The sequence below is a fragment of the Marmota marmota genome, unplaced genomic scaffold, assembly GCF_001458135.2.
Source record: "Marmota marmota marmota unplaced genomic scaffold, marMar, whole genome shotgun sequence".
NCBI lineage: Eukaryota > Metazoa > Chordata > Mammalia > Rodentia > Sciuridae > Marmota > Marmota marmota.
In genome coordinates, this window is record NW_026000242.1 from 28,063,638 (window position 1) to 28,079,479 (window position 15,842).

At 33.0% G+C, this 15,842-nt stretch overlaps 1 protein-coding gene across 4 annotated transcripts in view; it reads right to left on the reverse strand.

Annotated features, from left to right (window-relative positions):
* The window catches only part of Deup1 (deuterosome assembly protein 1), an 87,058-nt gene that overhangs the window by 8,902 nt on the left and 62,314 nt on the right, over window positions 1-15,842 (reverse strand). For all 4 annotated transcript variants that reach the window (XM_048795786.1, XM_015489990.2, XM_048795785.1 and 1 more), the window contains one exon: window positions 4,134-4,330. In XM_048795786.1, coding sequence (XP_048651743.1) covers window positions 4,134-4,330 — 197 coding nt within the window. The remainder of the gene's footprint in view (window positions 1-4,133; window positions 4,331-15,842) is intronic.

Here is a 15,842-nt window from a genome sequence, read left to right on the forward strand (position 1 = left end):
CTCCGCGGGCCACTGGGCCTTTTCTGTTGGTGGTCACAGTTCCGCCTACCTGGCAGGCGCGGGGGGTGGGGGGTGGCTCTGCCCCTCAGCAGGCCGCTGGGCCTGTTCTGTGGGTGGTCACAGTTCCGTCTACCTTGCCGGCGCAGGGGGAGGGGGCGGCTCTGCCTCTCAGCAGGCCGCTGCTCCTCTTCTGCAGGTGGGTCGCAGGCCCGCCTACCTTGCAGGAGTGATTGGAAGCTCTGCCCCTCCGCGGGCCATTGGGCCTTTTCTCAAAACTCCACAATTTTGATAAAAAACATAGTATGAAATGTATGGTTTATGCCAAAATACAGGTAGAAGATGAGACTGAAAAAATACTAATAGATTTTAAATTTTGGTCTGCTAACCAGATAAATGAGTAATAAAACAAAGAAACAAATCAGTTTACCCTAAAAATTTTATTTTAAGAGTCCCAACAATATGGGCTATTTAGGATTAAATTGCTGTATTCCATAATAATGTGGTTTACATTTAATCATCAAAGACCATGAAAATATAAAAATCTATCCAATTTGGAATTATTTATTTTTACTAACATCCAAGTTTCCCACAGGTATTAAGCATTTTCAAAGCCTTCAAAGTTTAAAAAATCTACATTATATTTCTCTGTTCTTATCCAAAGACCAATTCTACCTAGGCTTGTTTCTTATTATGCAAACATTTTCAAAGCTATGCATACAAATAGCAATAAAAGTTAAGTGAGGCATCTGTAAATTAGTACATAAAAACAAATACAACACGTTTCCCATTTTTACTTATCTTGAAATAAATCTTTTCCCCCATTCTTCCAAACCATAATTACCATGGAAACAGAACAGCAAATTAACTGAAATAACATGGTTTATGATGTGCACAATAAGATGGAACATCTCACAATTCAAACAGAATGATAACAGTTGCATAGTACATCTGCATTTAATCTTAGGCCAGACCTTTTAATTTGAGTGGCTGCCATCTATACTTCAGAGCAGAGTGGAAAAAACAAGATAATCATAGAAGTGATTCAAGAAACCTATATACATATATCTGTATTCTCAATTATACAGAGATTTCAGGCAAAGTATTATTTGTTCTAAATTATCTAAATAATTATCTCAATTATCCATTTTGCTATGGATGTATAGATACAGTTTTATGATGTTAATTACTCAAATTTATATAGGAACATTCTTTTTATAGTAAGATCAATAAAATGTAGAGATTGAAAGGAAAGACTACATTATGAACTAAAGTGCTTCTGTTTTAAATCATCTTTATATCTGACAAGCTCTTCTAGAATATAGCTATTCAAATACTTCATAAAACCACCTTGCATAAAGTGCTACATATATCAATTTAAAAGCTATCTTTAAAATAATTTAGAAGGCTTCTAATATCCCTTCACAAGCTGATCTGTTCAATTAGCTTTCCCATGGATCCTATTCCAAGGCCCCAGTCCAATTTTGATAGGACCCAGTTGCTGTGCTAGGGAGCAGAACTCTATCTACTGGAGTCTTGAGTCAGCTTTGCAGTTTTCTGTCCTCTACATGTACAGGCAACCCAGGCTCCAGTGCTTTCCGTTTAGAATATGGGATCATCTCCTAAGCATAAAACAAGATCCCATAACAAACTATGCCAGTGTTTTCCAGTCTCACATAAAACTCCACATGAGCTCCCGATTCTGTGAACTGTTCATTGTTGCCTGGCCTACAACCATTTAGCTGTGTTGCTTCTTTTTTGAGCAATAGCATGGTATAAAATTTTCTCAACTTAGTTTTGGCTTCTAGGTGACTATTCACTCCTTGACAGGGAAACATGCAAGTGATTATGACAAACCTATTGACTTTGTGGCTTTTTAGTATTAGAAACTTTTAATTTATTAGCTAGACTTGAAGCCATTTTAATGATTAATGTTTGTGATACTGAAATATTTCCAGTATATGATACAACTTTTAAAACCATAAATTCACTTTTAAGTATGTATGTCATAGATAGACAAGTTCCATTTATTATAAAATTGATTTATTAAAATTAGTTGAAAATTAATAGTTCTGGATACCACTATGCCAAATTTGCTTATAAGTCATTGAAACTTTAAAACTCTTTTAACTATTAAGGACAATACTCAGAACATCCTAACCAAATTCAACTAATTTGATAATTTTTTTAAAAAGTGCTGAGTAACTATCATATTAGAAAGTAAATGCTTTGGACTAGTGAGTGAACATTAAAAACATCACTTTGAAGAGAGTGAAAACCACCAAAGTTGGGTTAAGTGTGAATAAAAGATTACTTAATATACATTTTTTTTCAGTTAAAAGCAAGAATTTCCCTACACTAGACTTTAAATTTTTGTGGAGCATTATCTTCATAAACCTTTATCTAAAAGGTTTTTCTTTCCTAAAATAGTTCAATAAAAATAGTTCAATAGCATTAGCTATTGATATATAACCATAACTTGTATATTTTCTGATCAATTTATGCCTAACAAATATATATCTATAGCATTGACTACCTGACTTTACCAAGCTGTGTTTTGAGGAAAAGAATTATTTCATTTTTTACTTGCTAAAATTAATGCAGAGGTTTCTGCTTTACAGTTCTCCACTGGTGAGTTCACAGTGTCCTTGCATCTCAACAACTCTTCCCCATACTGGGTTCTACATGTAATAATTTATTCAGAACATTTGAAATGCTGTTTCTTTTAAAAACGAGGTCACTGGAGAACACTGAAATCAGATGAGGCATTAAAACAAATTTAATGAAACTTTCAACAAATGAAACTGGCAGGACACAAGGCTTTACAGCAGGAACAGTCGTCCAAACTGCTTATTAAGATAATCTCCTGCTGAGCATTTTACCTCTTATGTTACTTTCCCTGTCCCCTACTGTCTTGTTTTTGTTAGGCACTTTTAACACATTCTGTACTGTCTGACAAAGAGAAAGAAAGGGGTACTGAAACAAGAAAAATACTTTTTAGAAATAATAAAAGGCACAGTAACTGTCTTTTTTTCTAAATAACAACACCTGGACCCCTTATCTAAGGCTTTCAAAGTTATTTCCACAAGAAACTATAGGCAGCAGCGTGCTGCACCCAATGGGTGATCAGTACTAGACAGGTGACTGATGGTCACACAGGAAGACCCTTTATGGTATTTTTAGGGGCCTGTCTCTCTTACCTGGGAGTCATCATTTGACCTGCAGAGAACTAAAAGTAGGGTAGCACTTTGAAAAGTGTTTATTTAATATTAGAAAATATATTCTTGTACCCAAATCAAAATTAGGGCCTTTGGATGGGTTTTCAGATAATGCTGGGTAATACACATTAGTATGGTAATACACATGAGCAGTTCTCATCAGAGAAGTGGTCTATGGCTGTGGCCAGTGAGTGGCCTCTTCCATCCTCACTCTACTGCTTTTATACTGTTGCTGCCACCTTGCCACCACAGCACCCCACCACTGAGAACTCTTTTGGGATAGTGGTCAATCTTTATCACCAGAAGAGGGTTATTAATTTGGCACTTTTGAACAGTTTTATTTCATGTAGCAGACGAATGTCTTTCCTTCTAATACGTACATAGGGCTGGCATGGTGAAAAGAGAGAACTGTGCTACACCCATGACAATCTTGAACAGAATTGTTTTTTTTTTAAATGTCCCATTAACTTTTGAATTTATCTCCTGTAGATATGCTTAGTTAACAACATGAGCCGAGTACACCTATCCCCCACAGGTATATTTGAGGAAATAACAGATCCGGCTATTAGTTTATTCACCAAAACATACAGTTTAGGTCCTGTGTGTTGTTAGAGAAGCACTACTATTATTATAAATACAATTTTGTTAGTAATAATATCAGTAATAACAGCTAACAACTTTTCTTTATCTTAGCCCAAAGACTGAGAAGCAATAATGACTAAACACCTAAAATGAATTAAAGATAAAAGCCTGCAAGTACATGAAAGAACTATCACTTACACTTTCTGTTTTTAAATCAGGTTCTTTGCAAATAACCCATGAAATAAAAATTTCTGTGAAAATTGTCTTTGAAAAAAAAAAAAAAGATAAATGTCAATGTTTTTAAACTTATGTCCTTATATAATGGAGCTGGCATACCTATCTTCATTTTTTTCCATTCTTATTTGGTTTTGATAGGAGTATCTTCCTGTTTCTTCATAGGTATTTTGATTAGACCATGCTGATTTTCCATTGATTTGAAGTTTTGCAAGATCACTTCGAAGCCTTTTGTTCTCATATTCCAGTTTGTTAATGGATGTATGCCTTGAATATTCCCTGTTAGTGAAGTCCACACTCTAGAGAATGAAATAAACTATCATTGAATAAATTGGTCCTTATAAATGATGCATATTTTCTATGTTTGGACACATGTGCTTTAAGGGCCTTTCATTTGAGCCAAGTAATGCAGTTTTATTTTGCTCACTTCCTAAATGCTCCTCCTTCCTCTCCTCACAAGAAGCAGATACTCAGTGACAATAGCTGCTGAACACATTCACAATGAAAGCAGGGCACACAGTACTGTCTGGGCTTCAATAGTGACAAGGTTTACTCTGTGCATTATCATTCTCTACAACAAATTGGCCAGAGTTAAAACTTATGTGTTTATAGGTATACCTCCTAGTGTTGATAAATAATGGAAACAAAATATAAAATTCAACTTTAAAGGAATATTTTTTCTGATTAAAATAACTCACATCCTTATATAAAATATGGATGATATTAAGAATAAATGTTCCATACTACCACCACTCAGTGATAACTGGTAATATTATATCTTTCTGCCAATAGGAAATACATATACTCAACAAAAAAGTCAATATAATAATAATGTATGGATACTTATAAAATTATAATAATAATTACAAAATTATAATGTACAAAGAGCAATAAAGTTTTGGAGTTTTGGAGACTGTTTTTTCCCCATTGAAAATTATACATACTTTAAAAATAAGATTTTTAATGACTGCATCAAAGAGGTATAAATGAATTAATTTAATCATTTCTATTACAGAAGATTTAGTTTGCCTTCAAAATTATAAATAACACTCTTTGATTTTCTTATGCACGAATCTTGATATTTCTTTAGATAGATTCCAAGAGTGGGGATCACTAGGAAAAACTGTATGAATGTTTCTGAGGAACTTGATTAAGAAATATGATTTTTTCCCCTATAAATTGGAGAAACCCAAGTATCATAATTTCACACCAGTAATGTATTAGGGGCCTATTTTATCACACTAACAATAATTTAATATTACTAACTTTTAAAATGTGCTACCTCGATACATTAAATAGTAACTTATTAGTGAAGTTGGTTATATTTTCACACTTTTCTGGCAATATCCACTCCATCTTTAGTTGGTTGTCTATTTGTGTTCTTTGCTCAATTTTCCATTAGAGTGTTTATGTTTTTCTAATCTGAAATAATTTTCTAATATTAGGGATAATAATCCATTGTTTAATTGATGATTTTTAGTGTATGATGTGTTTTATCTAGAAAGTTTTTTCCATTGTTTAATTGGTGATTTTTAGTATATGATGTGTTTTATCTAGAAAGTTTTTTTTTTTAAGTGAAATCTATTGTCTTTTTCCTTTGTGACTTCTTCACTTTTAAATTGCAATTTTCTTTTTATCATAAAAGCAATGGTACTATCTTCTATTTGTTTCATAATTTAATTCTTTAGTATACTTGCAATTAATTTGGTATGAGATTAAAAATAATAAATTATTCTAATTATTCAAACATCCCTTTAATCATTAATGGATTATACTAAATCTATATAGAGTGGGGTCTGATTTAGGATCATTATATCCTGCTGATCCTACAGATGTGATTATGCCAGCACCACATCTGGTAGGGGATATTCAATTTTAATGCATCCTCAAAATAGAAAGTGAAGCATGTTTAAATCACAGAAATGCGTTTTAGAGTAAGAATAGAGATTTCTGAGGCTTTTAAGTTAAATACTATAAGAAAATTTCCTAGTGTCTAAACTTCTCAAAAAGTTTTAAGAGATAGTTTATATTTCAAAACAAAAACTCATAACATATTTTACATGAAGCTATGTCATCCTCCTTATCCTATGATTTGCATGTCCACGAGTAGCACAGCTGCTGATTAAATAATTGTTTTCTGATTTCAGAGGTAATATTTTTCCACAAAAAGCATAACTTAAGAAAGCATCTTTTTTGATATTTCAAAGTCTGTGGTTCAAAGTCTGTAAGACTATTAAATGATTAGAGCTTACACCTTTCTTTTTGAAGTTCCTAAGTATAAAGTTTTGAGTGCCGTTCATATAGGCTGCCACCCTGTACAGTCATTCTAAATTTTCTAAATTTTTGACTAATTGCACATTGAAAATTATCCATATAATCTCATATTAATATCAAGGCTGATAAATATGTGTAGAAATACATACATAGTATATTATGTATTAAATATGTTTGCCTGTTTATCTTTTTATTCAAAGGCCAAGTCTGCTTACTACACTTTCTTTTACTGCCTATTGCATTTTGGAACTTTAGTAAATATGTAAGAAGATCTCATTATTGAATGGAAGAAGATGTTCCAGGAGAGCAAACTGTAAATTTTTTTATTAGTCTATTATATTTCTATATAATATTGTAGTTCATTTTGTCATAATCATACATGCCTGGAATATGATTTGCACCACTTCAGTCCCTAGTACTTCCCCTTTCCCACTCCTCTCCTCTCCCCTGAGCCTCTTCCTCTATTCCACTTGTCTTCCTTCTATTTATTTATGTTTTTGAAAAAAAATAGTGCTTTATATATAAATGAAGGTGAAATTCACTGTGGTATATTCACATATGTACACAGCATAATTTGGTCAATTTCATTCCATCCTTCTTCCCTTTTCCTTTCTGTCCCTCCTTCCTCTCCTTCTTAATCCATTCCACTGATCTCCCTTCTATTTCACAAAACAATCATGGGTGGGTTACATGCTTCTTAATCTTCAAACAAGGTAGTCTTTGAGAAAAGAGGACCTTTCTGTTAGGTATTTCTGTTAGGCCTTTGCCTTTAGAATTTTTCAATATTTACTCTTTTGAGATAACAGTGTAGATAAAAGAACCATCTATAATCTTTTGCTTTAAAGGAAGAAGGACTGCTCATTTTAAAATTAGAGTAGATTTGCAGTAAACATAAAGAGGCAGAGTCTTATAAAATTTCATCCTCTAAGGGGAAAAATTCATAAAGGCAAATCTGATTGAAAAGGTAGATCACAAACTTATCTTTGGATGAGATTAAAAATATGACTCCATATAAGACGTCTGTCAGTCAAAATATATAATTATTAATGGTTTGTTGCTCAATTGAAACTGTATTTAAGATTTTTCTATAAAATTAGATTATATCTATGACTATTTTGGGTTCAGTGTTGATTTAAAGCAATTAAGAATAATAGCAATAATTTTTAAATACCCTCCAATTTTCTAAATGTACCATAATTAGATAAATGTTATGAACATAATCTAAAAGAATCAAACAGGTAATGTACTTATGTTTTATATTTAAGAACATATTCCATTTTTCTTAACAAGGTTTTTTGAGCTCTCTTGTTTTGTGTTTTCCTTAATTTTTTCGTAATTTCAGAAATATATCCCCACTAGGTGGTTATCATTTGAAAACACACTTTAATTAAATTTCATCTGTATTTCTTTCTCCACCCTCCCCTCCAATCCCATTCTCCACCCCTGCTTTTTTTGTAGTACTGGGGATCTAACCCAGGACCTCATGCATGAAATACAACTGAGTCAAGTGTTCTCCCACTGAGCCCCACAGGGCTACCTATGTATTTCTGATGGGTTCTTTTATTTAGACCTATTATTCAATTCTCATTTTTTTAAAAAAAAATTTAGAGTTCTATAATTTTAATTCATTTCTTTGTTTTTAGAAGGGTTAAACGACCTGGTGCCTATCTATTGGGAAAGGTTAGAATGAGGCAATTGAATTATTGAAATACCTGAATTTTAGCATTTTGCATGCACGTTTTTTCTTTTTAGTTATGTATATTTGTTCTGGTTTGGAAGTGAGGTGTCCCTCAAAGCTCATGTGTGAGATAACAAGAAAGTTCAGAGGAGAAATTATTGGGTTATGAGAGCCCTAACCCAAGCAGTGAATTAATCCCCTGATGGGATTCACTGAGTGGTGACTAAAGGCAGGTGAAGTGTGGCTTGAGGAGGTAGGTTATTGTTGTGACTCTGGGGTATATATTTTATATCTTTTAAGTAGAGTCTCTCTCTGCCTTCTGATCATCATGTGAGCTGCTTCCCTCCATATAATCTTCCACCATGACGTCCTGCCTCACCTTAAGCCCCAAGGAGGAATGGAGCCAGCTGTCGATGGACTGAGATCTCTGAAACTGAGAGCCCCTAAGTAAACTTTCCTCCTCTCTAGTTATTCTGGTCAGATCTTTCAGTCACAACAGCAAAATAACTGACTAAAACAGTATTCAACAATATAATTAGGCTCACAAAATATTTCTACAGAAAGAAAGATTTTAGTGTACTTTATGGTTAGCATGTTAGTTTACAGTACGTAAATGTATATTTAGTCATTAGGAGGGTGCTAATTTTTATGCTACTACTTTATTTAGCTAACTTATGGATACTGAAAAGCAAACTAGTTTTCTTAAAAATTACCATAAATTCTAAGATCTGATTAATTCAGTAAAACTTATTACAGTTTCCTTAAATCAAAGTAAAATTAATAATTACAATGACTGGACCAAGTAATTATAGAATCAAAGAAAATTATCAAGATAAACTTGATTATTTGTTAGCAATTGAGGAGAAGAATAAAAGAAAACCCCTGTTTTTTCTATGCAGTCGAATTTTAACATAAACTCAATGAAAACATCTCTTGCCAAGCCAGGAGCCTCTTGCTAGTTCTCAGATACTCTTAAGCATCTCACTGAGACCCAAGGGAACTTAAGAGACCAGCTGGTTTTCCCAGCAGAACATTCCCTGCCTAAAAACAGGAACTGCATAGCCCTGTCCATACACTGGTGACAACTGAGTGCAGACCACCTGCTCCTTCCACTGGGTGGGGTCCTTTTGATAAACTGTCTCTCTCCCTAAGTGAAAATGAGCAGGAAGCTTCACAGTTAGTAATGTAGAAATATTCTTGAAGCTATAGCTATTTAAATATGACCAATTAGAAGATCAGTAATTTCCTTGTCTAGAAAGGAAAAGGGAATTATTATTTTAATGTTATCCAAATATAACAAGCGTTGAAGGCTTAAAAATAATGATGTAAATATTTTGTTTCTTATTGCCTGAGGTGAAATTTCAGTACCAGTTGTTTAAACCCATGTTTATTTTTCCTTTCCAATTATTTCAGAAATAACTACCTTGATATGGGATTTTTTTCACAAAACAGATATGATTTTTTAAGAAACTAGAAAAAGTACAACAAAATAAAACAAACCAGGGAAAAGAAATTAACTGATAAAAGCTAAAAATAAATGAAGTGGGTAAAAAAAATAAATCGATCTAAAAGCCAATGCTTTCAAATAACTAATAAAATGAATAAAACTCTTATGATTCAGAATTAAAACAAAAGATACATGTTTAGCTATATAACATTAGGAATAAGAAAAGAAATTTAAAGAATATAAAAATGCTGAAAAGATTGTAGGCTATTACTAACTGGTAACAAGAAAACAAATTGAAATGGGTAAAGATTTCCTAGAAAAATACAAATTATCAAAATGAACTAAGAAGTAGTGAAATTTTTGAATATACCAAGAACCTAAAAGAAAATATAAATGAAATTTACCAAGTCTGGATGATTTTACAGCTAAATTCTTTTTTTTTTTAAATGAGGTAACTTTTTTTCTTATAGCTTTGTTTTATTCATTTATTTTTTATGTGATGCTGAGGATTGAACCCAGGGCCTCACACATGGTAGGCAAGTGCTCTACCACTGAGCCACAACCCCAGCCCACTACATTTTTTTAACCTTTAAGGAACTGATAATTTCAATATTGTTTAAACTACTCTAGACTACTTATAAAATGAGAAAGCTCCCAATTTATATTATAAAGCCAGTTTAACTTTGAAAAAGAGAGAACTATATACAAATACCATGTATACTTACAGATCTTAGTTTATAAGATCTGTTATTTATAAAACATTAACACAGAGAATCCAGGAATACATTAAAATTCCTAAAGTATGGCTATTATGAATTGAATTGTATGCTTTTAGAAAATATATGTTGAAGTCCTAATCCCTAGTTCCTCATAATGTGTCATTATTGGAAAGAACGTCTTAGAGTTAAAATGAGGTCATAATGTGGGCCTTAATCCAATGTGACTAGTACATAAACAGATACACATGGAGAGAAGACAATGTGAAGAAACACAGGAAGCAGATGCCCTTTTGAAATCAAAGATACATGAAGAGCACCATGCCAGCAAAGGATTGAAGTGACACTTCTGCAAGCCCAGGAACACCAAAGATTGCTGGCAAACCCTCAAAAACCAGGAAGAGGTAAGGAAGAATCCTCCCATATGGATTTCAGATGGAGCACAGCCCTGCTGACTCCTTAATTTTGGACTTAAAGCCTCCAGAATTCTGAAAAAATAAATATTCTGTTGTTTGAAAGCCACCCTGTTCATGGCCCTTTGTTATGGCAATCCTCATCAAATTAGTACAATGACTGAAGATTTACTCCAGGATTCTAATTTGGGTCAATATCAACCATAGTTTATTACGCATTAACCAAAGTTATTACACATCAACAAATAAAAGAACAAAACCCATGATGTCATCCATGCTGATAAAAACTGGCAGCAATTCTTAATTAAAATTCTAAGTAAAACAGGAATAGGAGGATTTAATTATCAAATGAGGAAGTAATGTTATACTAAGCAAAAATGTAGATTTAAAATCAGAAACAAGAAAATTTGCCAGCACACACTTTATTACTTAATATTTTCTTGTAAGTTTTAGCAAATGCAGAGTAACACACACACACACACACCAAAAAACAAAAACAAAAACAAAAAACTGTTATAAATAGCGGGAAAGAAGTGATACAACCATTTTTGTTGATAAGATTATATATCTTAAAAACATAAATACCTCTAGTAAAAATGTTATTAGAATTAATAAAATAATTTGGATTTTTTTGTATATTGGAATAGGTTTCTAGATATGGAAAAGGGAAAATATTTCCATTTATAATAATAACAAGAATTGTGAAATATCTGGGAAAATTTTTTTTAAAAGGCACAGAACCAACATAAAGAAAAACTATAAAATATTTTTAAAAACTATATGAAGAAACAGAAAACCATGCTCTACTCTTAGATGGAAAAACTAACTATAATAAAATTTCTAGCTGGGCACAGTGGTACACATCTGTAATCCCAGCAACTTGGGAGGCTGAGGCAAGATGATCTCAAGTTCGAGACCAGCCACAGCAACTTAGATCCTAAGCAACTTAGCAACACCATATTTCAAAATAAAATATGATAAATAAAGGACTGGAGATATGCCTCAGCGGTTAATCACCCCTGGGTTCAATCCCCATGCCAAAAAGAAAGAAAGAAAAAAAGAAAATTAAAATGCCAGATCTTTTAAAATTAATATATAAATTTAATTCAATTCCAAACGTAATACAATAGGAAGTTACAAGAATAAACTGGATAAACTGAACTTAATGATGATATAAACGATTAAATTTTGCTATTTTTTTAATCAATTCAAAATTATAACTCAAATAGATTCAAGAGTTGGATAAAAAATATAAAAATCTTTGAAAAAAACTCTAAAAGGTTATATATTCATGTAGAGGTTGGGAAAATCCTGTTGTTCAAGAAAAGAAACTCCAAAGCAAGAAATTTTGGACAAATAAAAGTTTAAAACTGCATGATGGCAAAAACATCATAAGTAAAGTTTCAATCAATCAACAGATTTATAAAATTGCTGTTATAAATAAGAAATAAAAAACAAATAACCCAAAATAAAAGAGAAAAGACTATATTCTCATTCATATTAATACAAATTGCCAATAAATGAATAAAACTATGCTCAACTATTCTCAGAGAAGTGAAAATTAAAGTCTATTGAGAAATTATCTTATAACCATCATATCGACTGTGTTAGTCAGCTTTTTATCCCTGTGGCTAATACACCTGACAACAACAACTTAGAGGAGGGAAATTTTATTTTAGATAATTTTTGGAGTTTAGCCAATGGTTAGCCTACTACATTGCTCTAGGCTCAAGATGAGGCAGAACATCATGGTAGAAGGGTATGGTGGAGAGCAGCTTCTCACCTCATGGCAGGCAAGAAGTAGAAAGAGAAAGGGGAAGGGGCTACAGGGAAGATGAACCCTTCCAGAACACAACCCCAATAGCCACACCCCACCTACCTACAGTTATCACCCAAGTTAGTCCATTAAAACTAGGTTGTATGAGATTAGGTCACAACTCTCATAATCTAATTTTTCCTCTCAATATTTCTGCATCAACACAGAAGCTTTGAGGAAGAACTCATTTCCAAACCCTAACACTGACACAAACTAAAAAGAGCAATAACACATATTGTTGGTAAGGATCAAAGAGAGAAAGTTAGAAATATGATTTAATAACAGCCATTAAAATGAAAATACATTGTGAATCAGCAATTCCAGTTCTAGGAAACCATTCCAAGACCGTGTGTGTGTGTGTGTGTGTGTGTGTGTGTGTATGTATATATACATATATGTACATACACACATGTATATGTATATACATATATACACACACATATATACACATACATGGATTTTTATATTATTCACTTAGGCAAAAAACTGAAAGCAGAGTTAAAATTATTATGAAAAATGTTTAATAAATTTTGATACATTTATATCATGGAATATTATAAAATATAAATAATGAAAGACTTGAACCAGTTGATTTGGAAGGATTCCAAGGGATATACTTTTTTTATTAGTGTGTAATAATTGTATAGAATATTGGGTTTGATTGTGGTGCATTCATATATGTCTATAACATACTTTGATCAATTTCATTCCCTAGTACCTCCCTTACCTATCCTTCCTCCATTCTCCTGCTCTCCTTTCCCTACCCTACTGGTGTCTCTTCTGTTTTTCATCAAATCCTCCCCACCAAGACCTTTTTTTTTTTCTTTCTAACTTCCACATAGAAGAAAAAAGGTATGACCCTTGACTTTCTGAGTCTGGCTTATTTCATTTAACATGATGTTCTATTGTTGAGCGAACAAAAATAAGACATACAGAAGTATGTAATTCTTATTTTTGAAAATGATAAAATCCATAAATAGGCCCATGACTACACACACACACACACGCGCACACACACATGAAAAAGTACAAAATAAATGTATTGTGTCCATCTACAACAAAAAAAAATTTTAAATGTCTTTGTATATAGTCAAAGGCAGCTTTGTATAATGCATATATAATATATTTATATCTGTAAAAGAACACCCAACTCACCTTTCTATATGTGTAAAAGAAAAGTGATTGAATACTACACACTGCTTTGTTAGTACTAGATATCTCTGAAGTTCCAGTTAGGATTAGGGATAGAGATATAGATAATTAGCTTCTTCTTTATATATTGTTTGTATGTTTTATTTCTTTTTTTAAATTAAATTATTTATTCTAATTTGTTATACACGATGGAAGAATGCAATTCATTTCATATTACACATATAGAGCACAATTTCTCAAGTCACTGTACACAAAGTATTTTCACACCATTTGTGTCTTCATATGTGTACTTAGGGTACATCCACCATCATTCCTACCCTCTGCCCCCTCTTTTTCCCTCCCTCCCCTTTGCCCTATCTAAAGTTCCTCCATTCCTCCCATGCTCCCCTCCCATCGCCATTTTGAGTCAGCATCCTCATAACAAGAAAACATTTGGCCTTTGGTTTTTTTGGGATTTGCTTGCTTCACTTAGCATTATATTCTCCAACTCCATCCATTTTCCTGCAAATGCCATGATCTTATTCTCTTTTAATGCTGAGTAATGTTCCACTGTGTATATACACCAAAGTTTCCCTATCCATTCATCTATGGAAGGGTATCTAGGTTGGTTCCATAATTTAACTATTATTAATTGTGTTGCTATACTCAACTCAAAGTGGATCAAGGACCTAGGAATTAAACCAGAGACCTTGCTTCCACCTAATGGAAGAAACAGTAGGCCCAAATCTACATCATGTTGAATTTGGCACCAATGTTCTTAATAAAACTCCTGTAGCACTAGAATTAAAACCAAGAATCAATACATCGGAATGGATTCAAACTGAAAAGCTTCTTCTTAGCAAAAGAAACAATCAGTGAGGTAAACAGAGAGCCTACAGAATGGGAGCAAATCTTTACTACAAGCACATCAGATAGAGCACTAATCTCTAGGATATACAAAGAACTCAAAAATCTTAACATCAAAAAAAAACAAATAACCCAATCAATAAATGGGCCAAGGAACTGAACAGACACTTATCAGAAGAGGATATACAATTAATCAACAAACGTATGAAAAAATGTTCAACATCTCTAACAATTAGAAAAATGCAAATCAAAACTACTCTAAGATATCATCTCACTCCAGTCAGAATGGCAGCTATTATGAAGACAAACAACAATAAGTGTTGGCGAGGATGTGGAGAGAAAGGTACACTCATACACTGCTGGTGGGACCGCAAATTGGTGTAGCCAAAATTGAAAGCAGTAGGGAGATTCCTTGAAAAACTTGGAATGGAACCACCATTCGACCCAGCTCTCTCTTTCCTTGATTTATATCCAAAGGACTTAAAAACAGCATTCTACAGGGACTCAGCCATATCAATATTCTATGTTTTATTTATTTAAAAAATGTTCAAAACAAATAAATAAACAAAACAAAATACCTACAGGTGCCAGAATGAAGCAAACTCAGAGAGGGCTGTGATGACCTTGAAAAAACACCTAAAAACATTCAGATTGAATCTTCAAAATAATACAAATACTATTTTATGATTTAAAAAATACACCCATGGAGCCAGGCCTTACTTAATTTTTTGTGTGGCTAGAGTTTAGAAATGAAACATCTTAGGTGACAAGCAGCCTTTTTCATGTATCAGATAAGGAAACCATACATGTTTTACTTTTTACCCATTTATACTCCAATTACAGGATCCATAACCATATTCAGAGAAGGTGGCAGAATGTTTCTAGATGCTTCTACTCTGCTAGAATATGGACTATTCTGAGAACAAGAATATCACAGAAATATAGACCCATGGCTTGAGAAGGCAGTGTGGAGAATGCCTAATCCAACTCCCTCACTTTATCACTGAAGAAACTGAGGCCAGGTTAAGCAATTATAATCTCATATCTTATCCTCTTCATTCTTGACTGACAGAAAAATCATTTTAAAACTTCTCTCAGAGTAAATAAATGATAAACATGGAACACTGGTATATTAGTTCAATGAATTAAAAATTCTCACATAAAAATCAACCATCAACTGTTAAACAATGGAATTGAGACACAGAACCTGCTTAGGTTGCCTTGTGCAAACCTTTAAAGCCATCAGTTCATTCATTCATTTATTCATGCCTCTTTGTATTCAACCAACATATATCAAAGACTTACTCTACACCTGATATTGTGAGGTGCTGCTGATACAAACAATAGAACATGATCCCTGATTGTCATCCAGTGACAGGCTACAAAACAAGTCAGACCAAAACAGAAACCAAATGTTGATGAAATAATTCATTCTGACTGGGTTTTGGGGAGTAGCTTCATTGAGGGGA